At 32.6% G+C, this 22,321-nt stretch overlaps 3 protein-coding genes across 4 annotated transcripts; 1 reads left to right on the top strand and 2 right to left on the bottom strand.

Moving 5' to 3' along the window:
• Positions 1-1,482: 1,482 nt before the first annotated feature.
• Positions 1,483-13,064, top strand: LOC130647565 (centrosomal protein of 120 kDa-like). Its single transcript, XM_057453471.1, has 19 exons — positions 1,483-1,633; positions 2,107-2,291; positions 2,812-2,901; positions 3,604-3,715; positions 4,471-4,646; positions 4,919-5,113; positions 5,339-5,563; positions 5,700-5,813; positions 6,149-6,258; positions 6,527-6,676; positions 6,789-6,894; positions 6,974-7,029; positions 8,201-8,291; positions 8,918-9,058; positions 9,132-9,260; positions 10,404-10,742; positions 11,431-11,622; positions 11,912-11,967; positions 12,523-13,064. Exons 1-19 carry the CDS (start codon positions 1,594-1,596, stop codon positions 12,737-12,739), a joined length of 2,724 nt encoding a protein of 907 aa, XP_057309454.1. The 5' UTR covers positions 1,483-1,593; the 3' UTR covers positions 12,740-13,064.
• A 1,804-nt stretch (positions 13,065-14,868) lies between these two features.
• On the bottom strand, positions 14,869-17,416 carry LOC130647550 (uncharacterized). Of its 2 annotated transcripts, none has more exons than XM_057453460.1 (5): positions 17,269-17,416; positions 16,605-16,865; positions 16,139-16,362; positions 15,756-15,832; positions 14,869-15,515 (listed from the first exon to the last, which is right to left on the bottom strand). In XM_057453460.1, the coding sequence occupies exons 2-5, from the start codon at positions 16,852-16,854 to the stop codon at positions 15,122-15,124; spliced, it is 945 nt and encodes a 314-aa protein (XP_057309443.1). In that variant the 5' UTR covers positions 16,855-16,865; positions 17,269-17,416; the 3' UTR covers positions 14,869-15,121. The 2 variants fall into 2 exon arrangements, with proteins under 2 accessions (XP_057309443.1, XP_057309434.1); XM_057453451.1 differs by lacking the exon at positions 17,269-17,416 and adding an exon at positions 16,995-17,240.
• A 1,789-nt stretch (positions 17,417-19,205) lies between these two features.
• LOC130647543 (GRB2-associated-binding protein 3-like) lies at positions 19,206-22,027 on the bottom strand. Its single transcript, XM_057453439.1, has 4 exons — positions 21,176-22,027; positions 20,723-20,913; positions 20,600-20,631; positions 19,206-19,845 (listed from the first exon to the last, which is right to left on the bottom strand). The coding sequence occupies exons 1-4, from the start codon at positions 21,393-21,395 to the stop codon at positions 19,401-19,403; spliced, it is 888 nt and encodes a 295-aa protein (XP_057309422.1). The 5' UTR covers positions 21,396-22,027; the 3' UTR covers positions 19,206-19,400.
• Between the last annotated feature and the right edge of the window lie 294 nt (positions 22,028-22,321).

Raw genomic sequence — 22,321 nt, 5'->3', positions numbered from 1 at the left:
TAAAAAGCGTAAATTAAGTTATATACTAAAAGTTGAATGGTGGCTTATTATGACGAAAACAGTGATAATAATCATTATATACTTATAATATTCCATTATTGTCAAACAGGCCAGTCAAAGCGATTTGTGTTTAAAATCAGGACAGAACGGTACCTTAAAATATGTATATATCCACTTTCGAGAACGTATCATCGTATTTTAAAATTGTTTACAGATCGTTTCATGAAACAGTTATTTTTCAAACAGTTGTGGAGATAATCCCTAAATAACCTGATGTTCTGAAACAAACAAAATAAACTCCACCTCTGTCTGTGCTGCTAGCCAAGATAGACAATTACTTCCATATTGGGGAAAACTACTCAATTTGGAAATTTTCTATTGTAAAACTTTTTACACAGAGTATAATGGTGCCTTGTAGAAGTGGTTTATTTAAATTTGAAACTTTATGAGGGGTTTTCATTTTAAGAAGATTCTCTTTTAAGGAAGGCTCTTTATTATAAAATATAAAAAATTAATTAATTATAACATTTTTATTTAAAAACCCTTTTACAAAATAAAAATACCCTACATACTGGTTATTTGGACATCATACCGATTTTGGGGACATATAATTTGGGTGCTCAAAATAGAGACACATAATTTTGAATGCTTGAGAATTCCTTTATTTCTTATTATCTGGATTTCTAGAGTTTTCAATCACAAAGAAGATATATTTTTATGTTAAAAACTACATCCTTTATGATAAAAACTACATTTTTTACTAAAAAAATGACGATGCATATGCTAAAGCCATGTATTTTTGTTGCCCTATTTTTGTATATACTCACAATACTTTAAAACTTGAAATTATTGTTATCAGAAATACAACAGACACACGTGATCAAAACAACAATACCATCTACATAGATGCCATTACAATGTAGCCTGTTTATTTCACAGAACCGGAACAACATGTAAAGACAATTTTTTTCAAAAAAATAAATAAATTGAACCAAGTTAACAGCAAGCAAAATCCTTAATTAAGAGTTTTAAAAAATCACAGCACTGTTTTTGGTGAGAAAAAAAGTGTCTGTAAAGTGAAATCTTTCAATTGCATAATTTTCGAATTTTTCCACGATCTGTATTTGTTCATCCATGAATGTTGGTGGTTGGTGGCCATTGTTTATACATTTTGTATTTTGACTGGGAAGCATGATGGTTTTTTAGACATTTTGGGTTTCTAATTTTCAGGTAAGGCTATGTTAGCCAATCTAGAGATCCCCACAAAGTCTCGGAAAAAAAATTTGTCTGCTGCACTACCTGCAAGGGCGATCACCAAAAGTAACTTTCTGGATCAGCCCGTTGCTTTTATTAAATAATTTATCAGTAGCCCGTGGAAATATACACAGTGTCTTACATATTTCTTGCATCACTATTCCGTATTTGTTTACATGAAGTAACAAATTTGCCTTTGAAGGGGGTTACTGGTGCAATTATAACAATTAAAGGGGTTTTATTTAAGAGGTGCTCTAATTGTGCAGAGGCACTTATATTTAGTCAATACAATTATGTTTTTTTAGTAAAGGTAAACTGATTAATCTACATAAAGAAAAGATGGCTGATCACATTCTGTTAGTCCTTGGTATATCGGAAGGTATGTGTAGAATATTTTTTGTAACCTGTTGACAAAAAATCATTATACAGAAGTCCCTTAATGTTTAGAAAAATTGATGCCCGGAAGAGGTTAGATTCATGTCAGCAATTTCTCAAAAACCATAATTTATTACATAAACCTTTTATGACATAATTTTTTTTTTAAAAAAAATAACAAACAACAAACAAATATTACAAATATGTTTTTAAAATTTTATGGACTTCTTATCATATGGGCAATAGGTTTGTTAGATGCATGTGCAAGCATGAATTTTAGTGGCTGATACAGTCTTTGCACAAGATTCCTTCTTTTTCTTGCACTCAATGTTCATTGTGTTTTAGTACTAGATCATCTAGACTAGATAATACAATATAAAAAAAGTATATATATATATATGTTCTTATTACTTAAAAGCTGGTATTTTGATAGTTCTTTAACACTCAGAAACATTTTGTTTATTTCTTGTATTACAGGTAGAAGATTTCCTAAAAGACCTCATCATCAGTTGATAATTGAAGCCAACTTCAATGGTGAGGTTCTAACTACTGATGTTGTCAAACATATTGACAAACCACATTTTAACACTGAACTTGCATGGGAGATGAATAAAAAGTCTTTGCATCAACATCGTTTACAAAGAACACCAATTAAAGTTCAGGTAAGGTTGTTTACCTGTTTTCTGCTTTTGTTAGCATTAATTTTTAACGGTTTTGGTGTCAATCCACAAAACCCCTTTAATCTCTTCTAAAAATAGATTTTTTACCAACTTTTTTTCTTTAAATGCTTCATTTCAGTTTTACAACTTGTCATATACGTTTTTATTTTCAAAATGCATAGAAATGCTGCATTTGTACAACAATAATTTTACTCACTGCAACACCTTTAAAATCTTCTCAATTTATTCAGAAGATAAGGTCCTCAAATTTTTAAATTTTTATGAAATTTTTATGAAAATACTTCTCAAAAAAGGGAAAGTTCTATTAAAATGCCTTCCCAAATTTGAGTGGCAACCCTGAAGATTAAAAAAGAAGTCAGTCAATAAATAAAATCGCCAACCTGCAAGATATTTTGTAAACATTTTGACACAAACAAAGGAAAAGTAAATTTTAAAAAAATTGTGTTGTTTATTTTTTGATTCCTGATTAAAAATTTTGCATGTTGCAAAATATATTATTTAGGTATATGCTGTAGAGATGACGTCAACAAAAAAAGAAAGTCTTGGGTATTTTATATTGGATTTAAGAACAGCCCAACAAAATGGTGCTAAGGTTGGTATATGTTAATTTATTTGCAATAAAGAAATACTAAATAAGTCATGTGTGAAATTTTCAGATCAATATTTCTAAAAATTAAATGTAACATTGAATAGAATTGAAAAAATAATTTCATTGAAAACATATGGGATTAGACCTAAGAAAAAGTCATATTTTTGTCAAAATTTTTAAAGAGAATTTAAAGAGAAAACAATATAAAAAAATTAGTACCAAATTAATCCTTGTTCTCCTTTTCTGATTCCAAGTCTGATAGTGTTATCACAGTCAAATCTCAATACTTTTTGCTTTAGCAACCTTTTTGCATTTTTGTGAAAATCAATGTGCACCAGCAGCTAAACACTGGACTTTTCCATTAAACAACTGGTCGATATAGGGATCTGTATTGAAGTCATTTAAGCTGTATCCCTTCCCTCCCATCCGCAACAGCATGTTGAGTCTTTCTCAAGATGGGCGATTTTCCAATCTGTTTTAACCCTATTCATACAAACATCTGCTCATTTGTGAATGGGCATATCAACAGCAACTTAAGATTGTGCATTTTTGTATTTATTTCGAATTTATAAAAACAGACCCCTTAATTTAATCATAACAGAGACCGTTAGCTGTGGGTAGTGGCCTTCCCTGGATTTTCCAATGGGTTCATTTGAATTTAGGCTTAGTTTTGGAAAAAAGCATGACTGTCTCCTTTATCTTTAGAAGGCTTCATGGGTTTCTTTGTTGAGCTCCAAATATCAACATTTGAAACCAGAAATCAAGATTATCTTATCTGTGGAAGCTGATCAAATTAGAATCGAAGAGGAGAATAAAGGTGAGTTCTTAATATTTCAATGTCACTTGTTTTTAAAGACGAGAATCAAGTTCTTATTTAGACATCTTATATACACTCATGTTTAATATTTTAAAAAAAATCTAGACTGTAACAAAATTAAGTTAAGGAGTAATATAAAATTTTGACTCAGTGTCTAATATGTAATTTCAATAGAACTATAGCCACTATATTTATTTACCTTTTTAACCCCTCGAAATTTCTTTTGCCAAATCTTTTTGTTATAATTTTTGAAGTAGAGTAAGTGTTAAATTTTGATGCCTTTTTCTGTTGTTAATATTTGGCTAAAAAATTTATTCTGGAAGTTAGATTGTACCGAAAAATTAAATTTTCAATTTTGATTCTGTAATTATATCTTATGTACATAACATGGTATTTGCGTATCTGATGTGACTTTTATTGTTTTTATTCACAGTTTTATCGTCAAACAACCTGCAAAGTTATATAATATGTTCTAACTTATATATTAGCTAAAAATTAATGAATTAAAAATAATGACAAAATGAATTTTCAATTTTTTTATCAAGGGCTATGTGCATGGTTAATTTTATATCATTTCCTGTTAGGTGATATCCCCTTCCCTGGACCTAAGAAACAACTATAAAACCTATATAATAGCCTTAAAGTTAAAAGTGGCTTTTTTAAATAAAGTCAGGCACATCACTCCTGTTGAAGATCAAATTTATTCACTTAGAATATGATATCATTATATAATAATTATTTCATTTAATTTTTAGATAAGGGAATACCTGTGAAAAAGAATAAGAATCAGGTCCCAAAACTGGACGAAAACAATAATATTGATGTGGTTTTGGACAATGACCAAGGCTATTATTTGATAGGTCCTGAAAGTTCTGATTGTGAAATTTTTGTTATGTCTGTTTCTATTGGTGGAGCAAAAAATTTGATACAGGTGAGTCATGAAAGTTTCTAAAACAGTTAAACAGTGTAGTTGGAAATTTTGACAAATTTCCCATTAAGACTGAATTAAAACGACTATATATAATTATTGAAAGTATACGCATATAACCATGTTGCATCAGTCAAGTTTTTCACTTATACCCGTCTTGAAATCACTAAATGAAATTTACCTTCTTGATGTAATAGTGACTGTTCCTGTTGTTTCTCTAACATATGATAGAGGTATTTCAAGTTATTTCTGAAACCTCAAATCTTGTTTTTTAGGTCATACCATCAGACGCCAGAATCAGTTCTGAGGATGGGTTTTATTTTTATTATTCGCTCTTTGATAATGATGTGACGAACGAAACTTTCCACGACTTGATGCATCCTGCAATGGCGACAGAACGAGCTTCTGTGCGCATATACACAACAGGACAGAGGCTTGCAGCATACTTAAGAAAAAGGAAAGTGCTTGAGGTAAAATGATAGTGTTATACAACCTTAAAAATGTGCAAACAATCGTATTACTTTTTCATATCATCTCAAATGAATATGTGATATGATGATTAATATTTGTTCTTCATTTATATTAGCTTTATATTTCGACTATGCAACACAATTGTGTCTTTTCCATTAAAGCATATCACCTTTGTTTACTTTTTAATACTTATTAAAAAACTGGTGTTTTTTTTCTATGGCTAGGTTTATCTGTGCAGTTCTGAAAATACACTCGCGCAAGCTGTCGTTTCTCTTCAACCTCTTCTCGCCAACAATCTTGTGAAGACCCCCAGCAAAGTAGAAGGTTTGTTTCCGTTGGCGTCAACAAAGGCCTCTTTCAGTGATGCAATGGTTGGCGTTTCTATAGTACTAAGAAGAGAGGATCAAACTGCTGTGGTAGATGTGAGTCCTATAGTTGCTCCCAAACAGGTGATAAATTGTTATAAATTTGTTGAATTGTTGATTTACCTTTATCTTTCCTGGAAAATTTTAATACTCTTTGTGTTATGATTTTGACTCGACTATTCGCTACTGTACTTTAATTATTTCTGATATTTTTTATTAGAACATCACACCGGTAAAAGAACCTGTGACACAAAAATTACCGTCACCGCCATTAAATCGAAATCCCCGTCCAAAATCAACCACACCTCCAACTGACACAAAAGAACGTGAACAGGTACAATGGTAGTTTTCTTTTTCTTAATTTAAGTGTGTATTAATAAACAGTGAGCGATTTACGTTAAACATGGAAAACAAAAGCTTTTATTGATTGAGGCAAGTACTATATAAAACGGTTAAGGACAACATACTGCTAAAAGTAAAACCTCTATATCTCCCTTCTCTGTTTGACTAACTTTTCCTTATTTACCCCTATACCGACGAAGAGATAACCGAAAATGCACTTGAAATATGCTCGCTCCAGCCATAGGCATAGTAGTGGACGCAAGGATATGTTTCAAGTCATAATACAGATTGTCTGTTTACCTCTGTTCTGTTTTGTTTATATTCTAGCCGCGATTGAGTAAGCCAGCAAAGGAGAAGGAGCATCATTATTTGTTCTCTATTGACATTAGAAGTATTTTTAACCGGAACATTCCACACTTAATCAACTGTGTTTGCAGGTTGGTACACTCCGGTATATTCAAGTCTTGTTTATCAACATTGTGCTTGAATGGAAGAAATTTTAACAGTGATGATACTGTTTATTCTTAAAATTTAAAATTATAAATTTATCCGGTCTTAAACACCCATAATGACTATATATAACAATATAAAAATTCGACCAAATGATTCTAAACTAATCAAAATGATTATTTAGATCAGTAAAATCCGCCCTCTAGCATCATCACTTTCATCATCATGAAACTTCTTTCTATATATCTCATTTAGATACACGTATCCATTCTTTGGAAGTTCATCCCCTGTCATTACAAATCCTCCTGTATTGATACAGAAAAATGCTGAAGTGCTTCTACCACAATCATTCTGCAAATTCGAATTTGCATCAACCAATCGTATTCTTCAGTCCACATTATCAAGGTGTGTTTTGTTGAAATTGTTTTTCTCAAATGTTAGTTTAAAAGGAATTGCTGTGCTAAGTCAGGATTTTCAAAATGTTGTGGAAACACTACGTTTAACCCTTCAATTTAAGGGTGCCTCTTATTGTTGAAGTTTGGCACAAAGATGGGAATGCGAAAGATGAGCTTCTCGGTGTGGCACAAGTTAATTTGTCTCATGTTTTTCAACCTGATAATAAGGTAATACTATGTTTTTGAATGGATCAGAACGAATGAACAAACGAATGAATGAGTTTATAAACTTTGGAATTGTTTTTAGAGTGAAACTGGAGCACTTGTGAAAAGTGTAAGACTCCCGATCGTCTCCGCCCAAAAGTAAGTAAACAAAAAGAGCTTTGTTTAAACTAAGTGAACAAATGAAAAGCTAAATTTAAAAGTAGGTAAACAAATGAAAAGCTATATTTAAAAGTAGGTAAACAAATGAATAGCTTCATTTAAAAGTAAAGTGAACAAATGAAGAACTTCATTTAAAAGTAAGTAAACAAATGAAGAACTTCATTTAAAAGTAAGTAAACAAATGAAGAGCTTCATTTAAAAGTAAAGTGAACAAATGAAGAACTTCATTAAAAAGTAAGTAAACAAATGAAGAGCTTCATTTAAAAGTAATTGAACAAATAAAGAACTTCATTTAAAAGTAATTGAACAAATGAAGAACTTCATTTAAAAGTAAGTAAACAAATGAAGAGCTTCATTTAAAAGTAAGTGAACAAATGAAGAACTTCATTTAAAAGTAAGTAAACAAATAAAGAGCTTTATTTAAACTAAGTGAACAAATAAAAAGCTATATTTAAAAGTAGGTAAACAAATGAAAAGCTATATTTAGAAGTAGGTAAACAAATGAAGAGCTTCATTTAAAAGTAAGTGAACAAATGAAGAACTTAATTTAAAAGTAAAGTGAACAAATGAAGAACTTCATTTAAAAGTAAGTAAACAAATGAAGAACTTCATTTAAAAGTAAGTAAACAAATGAAGAGCTTCATTTAAAAGTAAGTGAACAAATGAAGAGCTTCATTTAAAAGTAAGTGAACAAATGAAGAACTTCATTTAAAAGTAAGTAAACAAATGAAGAACTTCATTTAAAAGTAAGTAAACAAATGAAGAACTTCATTTAAAAGTAAGTGAACAAATGAAGAGCTTCATTTAAAAGTAATTGAACAAATGAAAAGCTTCATTTAAAAGCCGAAGCCCATTGTGCGCCTCCAAATTTTGCATTATGTCGGCTTCTTTTAAGAAAATTTAAGGATCTATTTGTTTTACTAAGACACAGAAAATGACAACTTAATTGCCATATGGGATAAATGAAGTACTCAAATCCAATAAACAGAGAAAAGTTCAGGTATAAATCCCTGCAGAAAAACAGCTAGTGAATTTCAATATTCGCAAATAGCCATTGTAAAGGATGGTGGTAAGATCCCCCCCCCCTGTTTACAGTGTCTTGCGGCGTGCTAAAAAGGAGCTAAAAATTGACTTTTGTATTCATATTTAGTCCTGGTGAAAAAATTGGAACTGCTCACGTTGTGTTGGGGTTTGAAGACAGAGGTGAAATCATGCACAAATTGATTGCCACTCACGAACAGGTAACGTTTGTTTTGTAATCACCGTATCGACCAACAGTCACGTACAAAAAAATACTGTGCGGTTCATATGTCGCTCGTAGCTAATTTTCGTGTTTTCCAATTCAAAAATCCGTAGGGGGGAAATTACCACGCTTGTCCAGCTGTTAGTTAACTGTGGTTAAGACTAACTCTACATTTGTACGTCTATTCTATAAACTAGTTTTAAGACGAGAAATAAAGAAGTCTTCTGCACAAAACAGTTTCAAAATTTCTGCTTATGGTTTGCGGTTTATGAAATTAGGCTTACTTGGTGGAAATCTCTATTTTGAAGAATTTGGTCTTAAAATTGCACTGCTGTGATTTGGCCTAAACCAATAGAAATTATTATTGATAATCCTAGAAAAAATTATCAAAGACCTGGGAAAGTCTTACAATTCATGAAATGAATTCCTTGGAAAAAAATCGATTTTAACTATTTTTTTCTATGCTAACCCTGAAACATATGCATTGAGTAAAATCATTGAGAAATTTTCTTAAAACTTACCTTTGAATTCTCAACAAATACAGTGTCCTAAGAAGTCAAAAGGTTTCGTTACAACGACTGTAATACCACAGTTTGGATCTAGCTTTTGTTTTCCTTTTTTTAGTCCATTACGAATAGCGATGTAACAACTGCACCAATCTCAAGCGTCGACGTTGTGGACGCACCTAGAACGACGCAAGAATACCAGGTTGCCATGGCATTGGAATTGTGGCGGGAGCAACAGGAGGAATATTTTCGATCTCAAGTATGTTCAATTTCCTTCCCTTAGACGCACTGTCAGTTTCTTTAGACAGTCATTTTTCGTCTTTGTTCAACAGCTTGCAAATAAAGAAAAGGAACGCATGATGAAGCTGGCTGAAGAGTGGAAAATCCGAGACACGGAGCGGGAAATGATTCTTAAAAAGAAAGTCGACGAATACAACGTGCTTGAAACAAAATTAAAACGCGTGAGTCTGTTTTGAACTTTCTTCTGAAACGCCTTGTTCGTTTCTTATCTATTTTGTTTAATTTTTTTATTCAATAAACAAAATTAATTAACGCCCCTATTATGAAGTGGTTTAACATCCGCACTAAATGAATGACTATTTTTTTATTTGGAAAATGCAACTTTTTAGTGAAATTTACTATTAATTCGGAATTAAATTTTCTCCAATGCACAAAACAAAGTTCAGTTTCGTGAACCTTCTTTCCGCCTAGTAGACAACGGTGGAGAACGAACTATTAATCGCTGGTGGTGCGAAACCCTGATGTTGTGTCAACGGAATTTCGAAGTTATCGCAGCCGTAGATTTTCGCAAATTTCGCGAATTTGCTTGTTTATTCGCGAAATTAAATAAAGCATTCTTTTTGATTCGCAAAATTAATCTCAGTGAAAGCTTATTTTATGTGAGATAATTTCCTAGTTTATTTAATTGTTTTGTTCATAAAACGCAGTGTAAACTCAGCTTTAACCAACCTATTATTAATGCGAGAGAACCTTTTTGTAAAATATATCGAATTTCGCAAAAAAAATATGCAACCCACGCATTTTTTTTTCTTTTGGTTATGAATGAACATTTTTTATCACTTCATGGTATCATATTTGTTCGTTCTCTTCCTGTCCCCATTTGCTTCATTAAGACTATGTCAGACATAAGATTGAATTTTATGATTACGGTTCGCTGTGTCTTGGTCGCGATGTTTTTTGGGCGAACTAAGAAAGAGTAGAACCATGCAACCAATAAACTTTGCTATTAGCAGGACTCTTTAAAACCGTGTCAAATCTATATGAATTTTGTAGGTGAGCAATCAAACACAAATGTCTGCACTGAAGTGCAGATGATTTACAACATTTCTTAACTGCGTTCTCGCGAATTTTCACGACTTTAACAAACGCAAACTTGAACACTGACTTAATTTTTCTAATTTTTTGGAATTATCCACAAAAAGATAAACTTGAAAGAAACACGTTTTTATATAGATGTATATATTTTCTGTTATGGTAAAAAAGCGGGTAACTTTAATTTATAGACTTACATGCAAAATACCTAAATTTTTTCAAGCTTGCGAATTTTAGTGAACGGAAACAACTGTGTTTTCATATTTTTGCAGACGCTAACTGAACTCGACGAACGAGAGAAGCAAGTAAGTCAGATGGAAACGAACTTGCAACGCAACGAACAGCTGCTCGCCGAAGAATACGAACGGAAAACAGTGGAAATGAGGGAAGCTTCGCGTCGTCTGAAGGAAGAATACCAGCACCAACTTCACCTGGAGCGACTAAAGTATACAGATCTAGAGGAGCGCTTCAGAAAAGGCGAGCAGCAGTTGAAACTTCTTGAAGAGAAAGTTAAAGGGAGGGAAAACGAAATTTACTCGTTAAAGGAAAGTCTACTAAACCGACCGGAAGTTAAATTACAGTCAGACATGAATCTGATGTTAGTTGAAAAGGTAAACGTCGGCTTCATATTTCTTTCTAAGCTACGAAACTTGCTGTTTATTTTCGAGTTTAGTGGCGTACATAATAATCAGCTGGTGCGGTATACACTGACGCTAAGCAACATCTCATAAACGGCGTCCACATCTTTACATCTTCGTAACAAGAATTTTATCGCATAGAAGTGTTATGGTGATCGGCTACACGTTGAGCAAAAAATATTATTGTCATTATGAATGTTGATACAGGATTGATATAATTCAGTTCTTAAAAAAATGATCTTATTTACTTATTACTTAAAGATAGTTAAAAATACAAGCTTTACAATAATACATGTAATAATTTATTACAGGTTAAAATAGCTTTTAGTGTTTCTTTGTAAAGTATTCGACTTACGAATTTTCCATTGGCAAGTCATTATAAATCTTTGATCCCATAAATTTAAAACCAGATCAATTTACTTCTAGTTTCACTCTAGGTATTGTCAGTAAGTAATTGTTGTTTCGGGTGTTTCTACTGTGCGATCTTATCTCGAAGAAATCTTCAAAGTTGCTACACATTGCTTGCTACGCATGCTGAGGCAGTAGCGAGACTGAACGAAAAGTACAAAAAATTGCGCTGTTAGTCAAGCTTTACTGACACCTTAGAAGATTCTTAGTCTTTTGATGCATTCGGAAAATATTTCTTTTTTTTTGTATATAGGTAGAACTGGAACGCAAAATTGAGTCGATCACAAAATCTAAAATTCATTATAAACAGCAATGGGGTCGAGCGTTGCGTGAGTTGGCTAGAATGAAAGTGAACGAGCAGGAAGCCGCGCAAACGAGACTAAAGAAACAACAACAGGAGTTGGAGCACATGAAGTTGAGATATCTCGCTGCCGAAGAAAGAGAGGTAATCACACAAGATCTATAACTTCTCACATGGTAGGGGATGTCAGGGATTGTTACACTTGGCGATATGATCTTTCTTTTGCCTAGTCTTCTTGCACAGGGACTAGGCGCCAGACAGAGGAGTTTTTAGGGTCACTTGTAAGTCCAGTGATAAATGTGCTGCTTTTGGCTGCACGTGCCACAGGGCTTTAGCGGTATACCAATAAGCTCCTCCTGGTTTAGTGTCTTCGCAGTGCAAAATGATTTCACTATTGCTTGAGGGAAACGGATTAATGGAGTAATTTTTTTAGGTAATGAAAAACGAAAAAGAAGAACTCGACGATGTGAAGGAAGAAATCAATCAAAGGTGACAGACAATATGTATAATTTATAAATTTCATTTCATCTGCGTTAAATGTTAAATGTCAGAAACTTTAATTTTTTTAATTATTACTTCATAAAATCGCGAAAATTAAATTTCGCGATAACAGCGCAATTTACGCGTACTTTTTTTATAAGTACGGAGGATGCATTTGCTTATTTTTTTGTTTCTTACTCTTATTCAGCGAATTTTCTTATTTGATCTTTCCAGAAAATGTTTTTTTTTTTTTTTTTTTTTGTAATAGACGTTTTTGAAAACTATGTGGGGAAACACTGATCAGAAATAATTCTTTATTTGCTGATTCTTTTTATATATTATTTTGCTTTGAAATTTAGGTTTAATTTTTGGACAAAATCCTCTATTTCAGTGGTTTTAAGGTCAAGAGTAATTAAACATTAGTAAACAAATTTTACTTACTTTTGATTTTGTTACTGGCATTATATAGTGGGTTGCGTGCAATTTTACGTGCGTTGATTTGGTGTTTCTCTCACTGTCCAGAAAAAAATCGAGAAATGGGTCAGCAAAATATCTATTTTTTAGGCTCCAACAATTGCAAGCTGCGATGACAACGGCGCAACATCAAACTCAAAATCCGCGCGAAATCGAAAATACAGAAAATTTATTTTCAAAGAATCGAATATCGAAGCTAATCGAAGAACGCGATACGTTACTTCAAACGGGAGTGTATACGATTAACGATCGTGTAATAGAAGAGATCGAGAAAGAAATTCAAAATCTCATCGATAAAGATAAATAGTTTTGAGAAATATATTCCACAGAGTATGTCATTCTCTCATCTACTTATTATCTGGATAAAATCAGTCAGGATAAAACAGTCGCCAATGAGTTCGATTTATTGTTTACCGTTTTCTGAATAAAAATACAATGGAATTCCACGCATGACTAATTTATCACAATGTAACGTAAATCATTCAGTTTTTAAGTGTTCTGATTGGTGCTTTTTTTTCGCAAAAAAAATTGTCTGTCAAAATATTCACCTGTTGTAATAAGGATAGAAGAATTTCATAGTTAAAAACTTGAGCTTGTAAATACTTATATTTATATATTTTCTAATGTGAATACTATATTGTCTTGATAGCATTTCTTTTTATCCAAACATATTGTTATTATCGCTCACCGCGCAGCTTCAGATGTGAAGATCTCAGTACCAATTTTCGATAAATCGAAAGGCAAGTATATAAATATTTTTGATTTTAACTTCCACGCTTATTACTTATCTTGTTCTTACCAGTTTAGATATTCCAGGTTTTGTTAATGTTATTAAAACTACCTTATCGGACAAAAAAATGTCGGGCTGTTTTCTCGTCGGACAAAATTTTAGTCACCTCCAAAAAAGTTATGTCCCACGAAAAATTTTGTCCAAATCTAAAATTTATTTTTCTTTAAATTCTGTATCAAAATTGAGAAACCGTTAATAGGTTATGGCATACTTTAATAATCGAGGCAATAATAATAACAAATATCTTTGATTTATCAATTTTATTCTTACAAATAATTGTTTTTATAAATAATCGTTCAATCGTCCTTATTTTCTTCAAGTTCATCTCCATCTTCGTCTCTGGACGAGTATTGAATTAAATTAGAGCAAGAGAAAAGGGTCAACTGGCAAAGTGGAATCGTCATAGTAATTCCTTGCTAAAGAAAAGTTTAGCTTCCAAAAGGCAATCTCAACTGTCATCATTAAACACGATGTTCTTGAATCCTTAATCCTAATAGCATCAAACACTACTTTCGTGGGTTTTCCTTGGAAAGTACACGTTCAGTTTCAAAGGTGCCAAGAACGCACCAATTAAAAGTGTTGACGATAAAAGGGAAATCACCGCAAAGGCCAAAAAAGAAATGGAATATCCAAAGGAGCAGTATTCTCTAATAATCATGGATACATTTACAGGTCAGAACAATGATACACTTAAGGAAATCTGTGCAGGAAACCATTGTGAAATAGTTATTGTTCCAGACAATTTGACCAATAAATTTCTGTCGTTCGACATCAACGTTAACAAAGCAGCAAAATCATTCATCCAGAATCTGTAGAACAATGGTTTTAATTACTGAGGGTGTCCTTATATATGTGAAATATATATAATTAAAAAATAAATATGGTTTTCGAAATTATTGTTTTTTTTGCCTTATCCCATAATTTTCTTCTGGTGATATTTTTTTTTTATCCGACATGTCCAAAATTTCCACCAGCTACGTTTGGACAAAATTTTTCGTCGAATAAAATATTTTCGCCGGGCTTTTGTCGACATTTTTTTGTCCGATAAATGTCCGATTTTGTCGACATTTTTTTGTCAGATTTGTCCGGCACATCTTATTAACATCTTTTGGAGCATCAATTTATAACTTTTTATTTAAGAACATCAAGATTCTACAGCGTGTTATTTTTCTTATTTCTCAATGGACCAATTGTTTTTTATCTGAAATACCAATCCTGGTATCATTATAGAAAAATCGCTTGTGCTCTATATTGTGCCTGCCTCTGCGCGTCGTGCTACAGGCACACGAAATAACAGAAGCGATATGTTTTTATAAATTTTGTTGTGATGGTCGGATTCTCATGGATTTTGAGCTAACGACTAGTTTCTGTACATTTCATATTTATAATTTTAGCTAATTGCTAATTATCTATTGCATTGTATTGATTCTCTCGTGACTAATTATTTTACAAGGCTGTGACTCTTTTACTACACGTATCAGGGACGTTGGGTAGGTATACAATTTAGTACTTCAAAGTGAAGGTATTAATAGGAGATTTTAATTTAACATTTTGTTACGCTAGGAAATGGGGTTGTTCGGGTGAAAATGACAGCGTATTTTTTTGGTGGGATGTTATTACGCCTGTTAAGGTAAAACGCTGTCCCAGAACCTTTTTTGAACTAAAGTCTTGCATAAAATATACCCAAGAAAAAAAATACATTAGGATTATTATATTTTTTATAAAGAAGACCAGCTTCAACAATGTTATATTATGTACATTAGAAGGTAAAGCACAGCTTTTGTATATAAGATTAAAGTTTATATGGATAGTTGTTCTTGTTAAATTAATGGATCTGTAATGTACGTCTATATGCTCATTACATCAACAAGTTCTTTTTCTTTGTCAGTATTGTGAACTTTAAAAAGTTTTATTTGTAACGCTCTCACTAGTGATCACCACTTCTCCTTTTTTTGTTTTCACTTGTAGCTTGTCCCTCGTGATATTGACGTTCGCATCCATCGGAACATCGATAAACAGATCATGAAAATTAATGCGTTTGAAGTCAATGCCAGTGGGTTTTGCAACATTGTGCGGAACAGCTTGTTTTTCATGAAAAAGGTATTCGTCTGCTGAGCTCGGCCTGGCAGCTGTCATAACTTCGTAGTCGTTTTTGCTACTATTTTTAGGCTCTTGTAGTGATTCAGAACGGGGTTTGAAACGTAGTATTGGTCTTGATGTTGCATTATTGGTTGTGTGTACTCTAGGCCTGAACTGAACGGATGGTGAAGGAGTTACACGAGTCACGCTTGCACTAAAAGATTTGTTACAATTTAATTAATTAAAAGAATTTTAAGTTGAATTTCATAAACGCAAATATATTTAAGTAAGACCAGTAATTGTCAAAAGCGATTTTGGGAAAATCACAACATGTGTGAGGACCTAAGAATGAAAAAAAATCATAAGGACGAAGTTGTCACGATACGTTGTTATGACGAAACATTTATACGAAGTCTCGTAAACCTAGAAAGCGCGAGGAAAATTTTGTGTTTACCTATCAGTTGAGGAGGAAGAGCTTGTGTCGTCATCATTGTGATAATCCAGTACACAATCACGTAGCGTCTCGTACATCTAAAATAATGCACAAGGTATAAGTATTGGACCTCAACTCTTTTTTTTTAAAAAAAAACTTTTAAATTTGCTTTGATTCAAATCGTTTAGACCAAGAAGGTTTAGGAATTAGTTGCCACAAAGAATTAGTTAAAGCCATTGAAAGGCTTCTCGATGAAAAAAGGATAAGATCTGACGGGTACCGATTATATAAAATATTAAACGCATGTACACAGGTCTTTTATGTCAATATCGTGCCCAGTCATCTTTTTTTATTATACTTCTTTTGCGTTATAAAAATTCTGGAGATGTACGCGTTCTACTTACAGGATCGTTCTTTAGCAATTGACTTTTCTCAAATTCTGTAGTGTAATCAGCGAGTAAAATTTGATTCATGACGTCATACCAAAGTTTTTGTTGTCTCTCAGACTCTGCACATAGATAGAATGTTCTTTTTTTCGTATGAACAGCCAAGACGTGGGGATAATCTTGACTCCAAATCGGATGGACCTGCTTTTTAACTCTGTCACCGCTTAAAATCGGGAACAGTCCTGAAAATAATCAGAGTAACCTCTATTTATTTACGAAGGTTGTGTTGTCACGAATAAGCTAACGAATTTAAAAAACATAAATATGATACCGGTAGAGAGCATAGCCTTATTAAAAATCAAAAATAAAACTTCAAGTCAACTTTATCTCCGGGCCTGTTGTCCCAAATCGTTGAGGCAAATATAGCGCACATAATATCTGATTTATTTATTTATTTTATTTATTTTATGGAGACAAGACTTACTTATCGGTCGCCGTCCATTTTTACGATCAGATTTTTTCTCCCAGTATACCAAATAAAAGTCTTTCAGTCCTTCTAATTTTTTTGGTCCCTTTCTTGTTGGGCTGTGAATTTTGTTTACGTGGCAAGTTAATCGAACTAAGGCAAAATATCTATTATGCCACGAGCTTCTGTTCTCCAGTTTGTGTTCTGGTGGAGATTTAATAAACGAACCCTCTAAAACCACTGAGCTGACGCCGTTCAACTTCTCCATAGCTATTTTATCTAAATAAAGTAACACAAATAATGATGCTGATGATCAAGAATTTATTTAGGATCGCAAATAAATAAACGAAAAACAAAGATAGGAAAAACAAAATTATAAAACAACAACAAACGAAAAAACAAACGTACGAGGATTTATAAGTTTTACCATCTTGTCTTCAGGAGGCAGCCCGAACAAAATCTTATCTACTACACCTTTTGTCGAATATTAATTTTTGAGTTAAAATCTGTGATGCTTCGCCTACGCCTTCAAAACCGTATCAAATCCGGAGTAAAAAAGTTCTTTCAACCTACGCTTATTTTCACTAATTAACTAATTATATATAATCCCTCCCAGGCTGAAGTGTGTGGGTTGTTCTGCAGATGATGGGTAATGAGTTGAGCAAACAAATTGTGTATTTACCTTTCTTGTGTCTCTCTAATCCCGTCCAATGCTACACTGCATAACTTTTGCAGGATTACTCTATCAAAACTGCTTACTGATACTTACTGATGAGCTCAGTTTAAACGTAAACGAAGGGTAATAGGGGCGGGGGGGGGGGGGGGGGGGGTGATTTACTGCTTTTATTGATTTTTCAGAATAGTAGCTGTTATTTTTTTGTGGTTTTCCGTATAAAATTATCTTTGATAGTCATTCTCGTACTTGAAAAAAAACGACGTTGCTAAATAACACTTTCCAATCTCCTTCAGAATTTCAGCTATTACATATATTGCAGCGATTATAATAGACACCTGACAACAGTTAATCGCGGTTAAAATTTCTCCACGTTTAAACACACCTTTTAGATGCAATCCATGTCTGTTTAATTCTTTTATATATCTCTTCATCGCTTTAAAATAAATGTCACGAGAATGTCACGGGAAAGTACAGTGACCTTTGAACTACTTTCTATGGATTAATAGCATTAATTTTTTTTATTAAATTAAGTTTGTATTGCACAAAGAGATTTTTTTAATCTGTGACTGTTGGCGTGACTGATAAGGTTCCAAGGTATATGCTTTCGGAACAATCTCTGTGATGTTAATTTAAAGAAATTCAGACAAGCCTAGATCACTTTCATCCCTAGACCTCTTATATTCACAGAGCTTTTTGGGACGAGAATCATAATTCACGAAATTAATTTCCCACAATACGTTAGAGGATAAAAATCAAAATTTAATGCGCAGAGGCATATTATTTTCCTCTGACTGTCCGTTGGCTTAGAAATAGAGCAGCCAATTACGTTCATGGTCGAGGTGACTGTTCACCTTTCTCATTACGCATAGAATCCTAATGGTGCAAGAAGGTCACAATGCCTTGGGAACCAAGTTGGTTGTTTTTTTTGTAAAGCCTTCAATTTCGTTTTTAAAGGCTTTTTTTAATCTCGCCATATTAATCAATGACGTCAACTTATGACACAAAGCTTCTTGTTTACAACAGATTCCAAATCATATTTAAAAGCAGTGTAAAAAGTATATACTAAGCCGAGAACATATTTTACCGCCGACTGTTAGAAAGAGTAATCTCTCGAAAATATTGAAGCAAAGAATAATTCACATTTCACTCCGAAAATACAAGTACTGGAGAAATTTTCTTATTGACTGATACGCGAAGGTAATTTTCCTGACCACTTCTTAGAAATTATCACCGTTAATGATACTTGTTTTGAGTCAAAGTTTAGAAAAATACAACCTTTGTATGCTTACAGTTGAAAAATTTTGGCGTGTCCGCAAATATTTCATCGAAATTTAAAAAATAAATCACAAAGTACTTCAAAGTTTATAAAATTGGTGTGATCCGCCAAAATTGATAATCTGACGAAGCTGTCTCGTCAGGAATATCATAGGTCTGAGACGAGGTGGGACGAGAATAACTTTCACAACAACAGAAAGTTTAACTTTAATTTATAGTCATTATGGTTTTAATATAATACTAAGGCAGCATGGAAACGAGATTTGTGTCCACAACAAGGAAGTTTAACATTAATTTTAATCCATCAGGGATTATCACAACGAACTTTTTTTATTCTTTAGGACCGTCGAGACAGGATTATAGGGGAAATGTCATATTTAATTGTAGAAAGACCCATCATTGTTATTTTATGTGTCCGTAGCGCGGCTATAAAATCACGTAGCGCCAGCTATCGCTACTGTGGCACCATTTTGCGTAGAGAAAGGCGAGTATTTTTAATGTACAGATTCATCTTCCAGAATGTCAAAAAAGAACTTTTCCACTTCGTTTTTTCCACTATAAAACTTTATTTTAGACATTTAAAGTTTTAAAGTTTTAAAAAATATAATGAAAAATAAGAAATGTGTTTTTTTTTGCAACTTTGATAGCAAGATATATGACACTATAAATATATATATATATTATATAATACAGATTATATGGGCTGTACACCATAATATATAAACTTTAAAACATTGGAGTGAACAGTGATACTTGGAATTTAAAAAAGCAGGCTTGTGATTTTACTGAAATATCAAACAAGTGCTTGAAGGAAATAAAAAAGTTACATGCGCATGATAAATGGTTAACAAAAATAATAAATATCAAGCCTCAAAAGGCTCTGTAGTAGTTAATGAACAAGATTTAATTTTAAATATACATGTTTGAGTTCTCACTTCGACTTCGCCAACATTAAAAGCAACATTACTACACATAGGCGCGTAAATATGCAAATCCAGCAAAGATATTTTCGTACGTCCTTCATCTATTTCATTTGACGAAGACAATGATTTAGTCTCCCTTCTGAGCATCGCGGGAGAAGAGAAATTTTTACGCAGATATGTGTAAGTTCCTCTAATAGGAGAGTCGTAGATATTTTGTGCCGTAACAGAGGTTGTTCTACCTATCGATTTTTCGGAATAATAAGCAGCAGAGACAGTATCATGTCGCCCACTACGAGATGAAATTAAAGACGGTGGGTAACCAGAATCGTGTCTACTTATACTGGAATAAGCAGTTTGCCTTCTAGGTAATGTTGCGGATACACATCTATAAAAGAAATATGCATTTAAAAAAAATAATAAAAAAAAACAAGCTAGTGAAACCATATAAATATTTTAAGACACATTTTCATAAAAAATAATTATTTTTTGTTTTTTCTTGACGGCGTTGACCAAATTATCATCCTCCCCTCCAGGGTACGGTTGGGATGTTATTACGTTATAAATTCACCAAAAGGGCAAAATACATTAGAAACGACGTTGCTAGGCTATGACATCACTTGACAAAACACAAAAAATGCTTTTTCATATAACAAGCTTTCAGATATTCATTGACAACTAAGGGTAAAAAAGTGTGTCAGTCAGAGGCACACTTTGATTTATTTTCCTGAATTTTATCTATATTAAAATTTATGATTCGAAGGTAAGTGAAAAAGTCATACGTGTAAATTACCTTATATGGCAAAAAAAAAGACGGACAAAATTATTCGTTGCGTTTCCATCATTTTGAAAAATACTTGTTTACGTTTGTTTTTCATTTATCCATAAAAATTATTTAAATGAAATCTATAAAGTCAGTAATAAAATCATAATTTCTTAGACAAATTGCGTCCCGATGAAAATTTTTCTTTGAAAGAATATTTGTCATTTTCTAAAAATTTCGTCAGACATTCTTCCAATGAGGTAGTACATTCGCAAAAATAATTATTTGTATGAGGTTTTAAATGGCTAATTCGCGAAAATAAGTTTCACGAAAATATACCAGCTAAGGAGGTGCAAAAATTTTCTTCAGTGACTCTTACCTCAGTCTGGCATTTTCGTTTTTCAATGTCTCCTACAAAAAATAAAGAAATATTCTTAAAAATAAATATATCTCGGTTAAGACAAAACAAAATCTAGCTAGTGATTGACGTTAAAATTCCTACCTTGTTTCTACACGAAGAAAGAATATTGGTCATGGCCTGAAACCACATATTCTTTTCTTCTTCATCCTCTGCACACATGAATAATGTTCTTTTTGGTGTTCTTAAAGTTAGTAGGTAATGAGAATAAACTTCAGGTAGAAATGGCATGACTTCAGCGGATACCGTGCACAGTTCTGTCAATTGTATAATACCTAAGGCAAAAACTAAATCATATTAAAACTATTTATACTGGGCTTTCTTCCTATCGACTATCTGGAAAAGGATGGATTTATAGAGTGTAGCATTAACCTCGTCCACAGGGCTTGTTTGCTAATGGTGGAATCCCTCCCCTCACCCTCTCCCAGTGTCAATACAGTTGATTTGTCTTGCATTGGCTGATGAAAAATTGTTTTATCCATAAAGGTGACAACTTAAGCTGCTTATAAAATTTTTCGTTACAACGTATATACATACGAATAGGCTTGCATCCTTTCCGCTGTTCTTCATCCGTATACCAATACAACAGTGACGCAAACGGTTGAGATTTTTTTGATGTTTTTTTAATTGGTTTCAAGGCTAAAGGTTTTTCGTGCCTCACCAAAGCAAAATATCGTCTCCGCCAAGAACTGCTATGTGTTATCCTGTTCTTGGGAGGCGACTTGATAAACCAACCCTCTAATATTATTTTTTCCATCCTCCTAAATTATTACTTCTGCAGCTTGTAAACGACTACATATAATTAAAGAGTTTGGTTTATATTTTTATTTAAATATATGCAATCGAAAGCATTTTTTTTCTCGATTTTAATCCTTTTTATATATACTTTTATATCGATGCTGACAGTAATTAAGCAGCTGCTAATAGCTTAGTCTTTCAGTTACGGTCCACAATAGAGGCTTCTTTTATCGACAATGTTAAATCAAAACCAAAGAATACAAATTATTTCTTTATGGTTTTATCTTTTTATTTCTATCTTTTGTATATATACGAATACTTTAGTTTCATACGAAAGGACAATCTTGTCACCAGAGATTCTCTTTTGCATGAAAGACATGGACAAACACGGACGATTGATTTTTTGATCAGATTATGTGGTATCGTGAGGTGTTTCTAAAAAATGTTGTGCCAACAGTAGTGTGTTGTATCTAAAGAAAATTTTGACAAAGATGAAGGGATTAGTTTTTTTTTTTAAAAAAAAAAAATCCAACGACTGCTTCGTGTTTTAAGAAAGTTCGTCAAGATATGTTTGTGAAATAAAATATTACAATGCTAAGAAATTAAGTGAGACGTGAAATTAGTTTGACCGTTATTTTATCCGTTCCTGAAAAAAGCCTCCGTTTTAGGGAAGTGTGCAGTAAAAAAACGACCGATCTGTCAAACTTTAGCTTTTCATGAGTGGCAAATTAAACAAATCTTTTGCGTGCATCAAAAAGCGCGAAATCGAAATACAATTGACGTACATTTAATTTCATACATTAGTTTATAAAAAATTATATTCACAAATCCATAAACGTCGTGTTTAGGAAAGCAAATTTGATATTTTTCTGTCATTACATACACAAGTTATGTTAGTCCCAGACCTCTTAACGTTTCACCCATGACGTCCCTTGATTTAAGATA

This window comes from Hydractinia symbiolongicarpus, chromosome 1 (assembly GCF_029227915.1).
Source record: "Hydractinia symbiolongicarpus strain clone_291-10 chromosome 1, HSymV2.1, whole genome shotgun sequence".
In the NCBI taxonomy this organism is placed as follows: Eukaryota; Metazoa; Cnidaria; class Hydrozoa; order Anthoathecata; family Hydractiniidae; genus Hydractinia; species Hydractinia symbiolongicarpus.
This window is presented reverse-complemented; position numbering and strand designations above follow the sequence as displayed.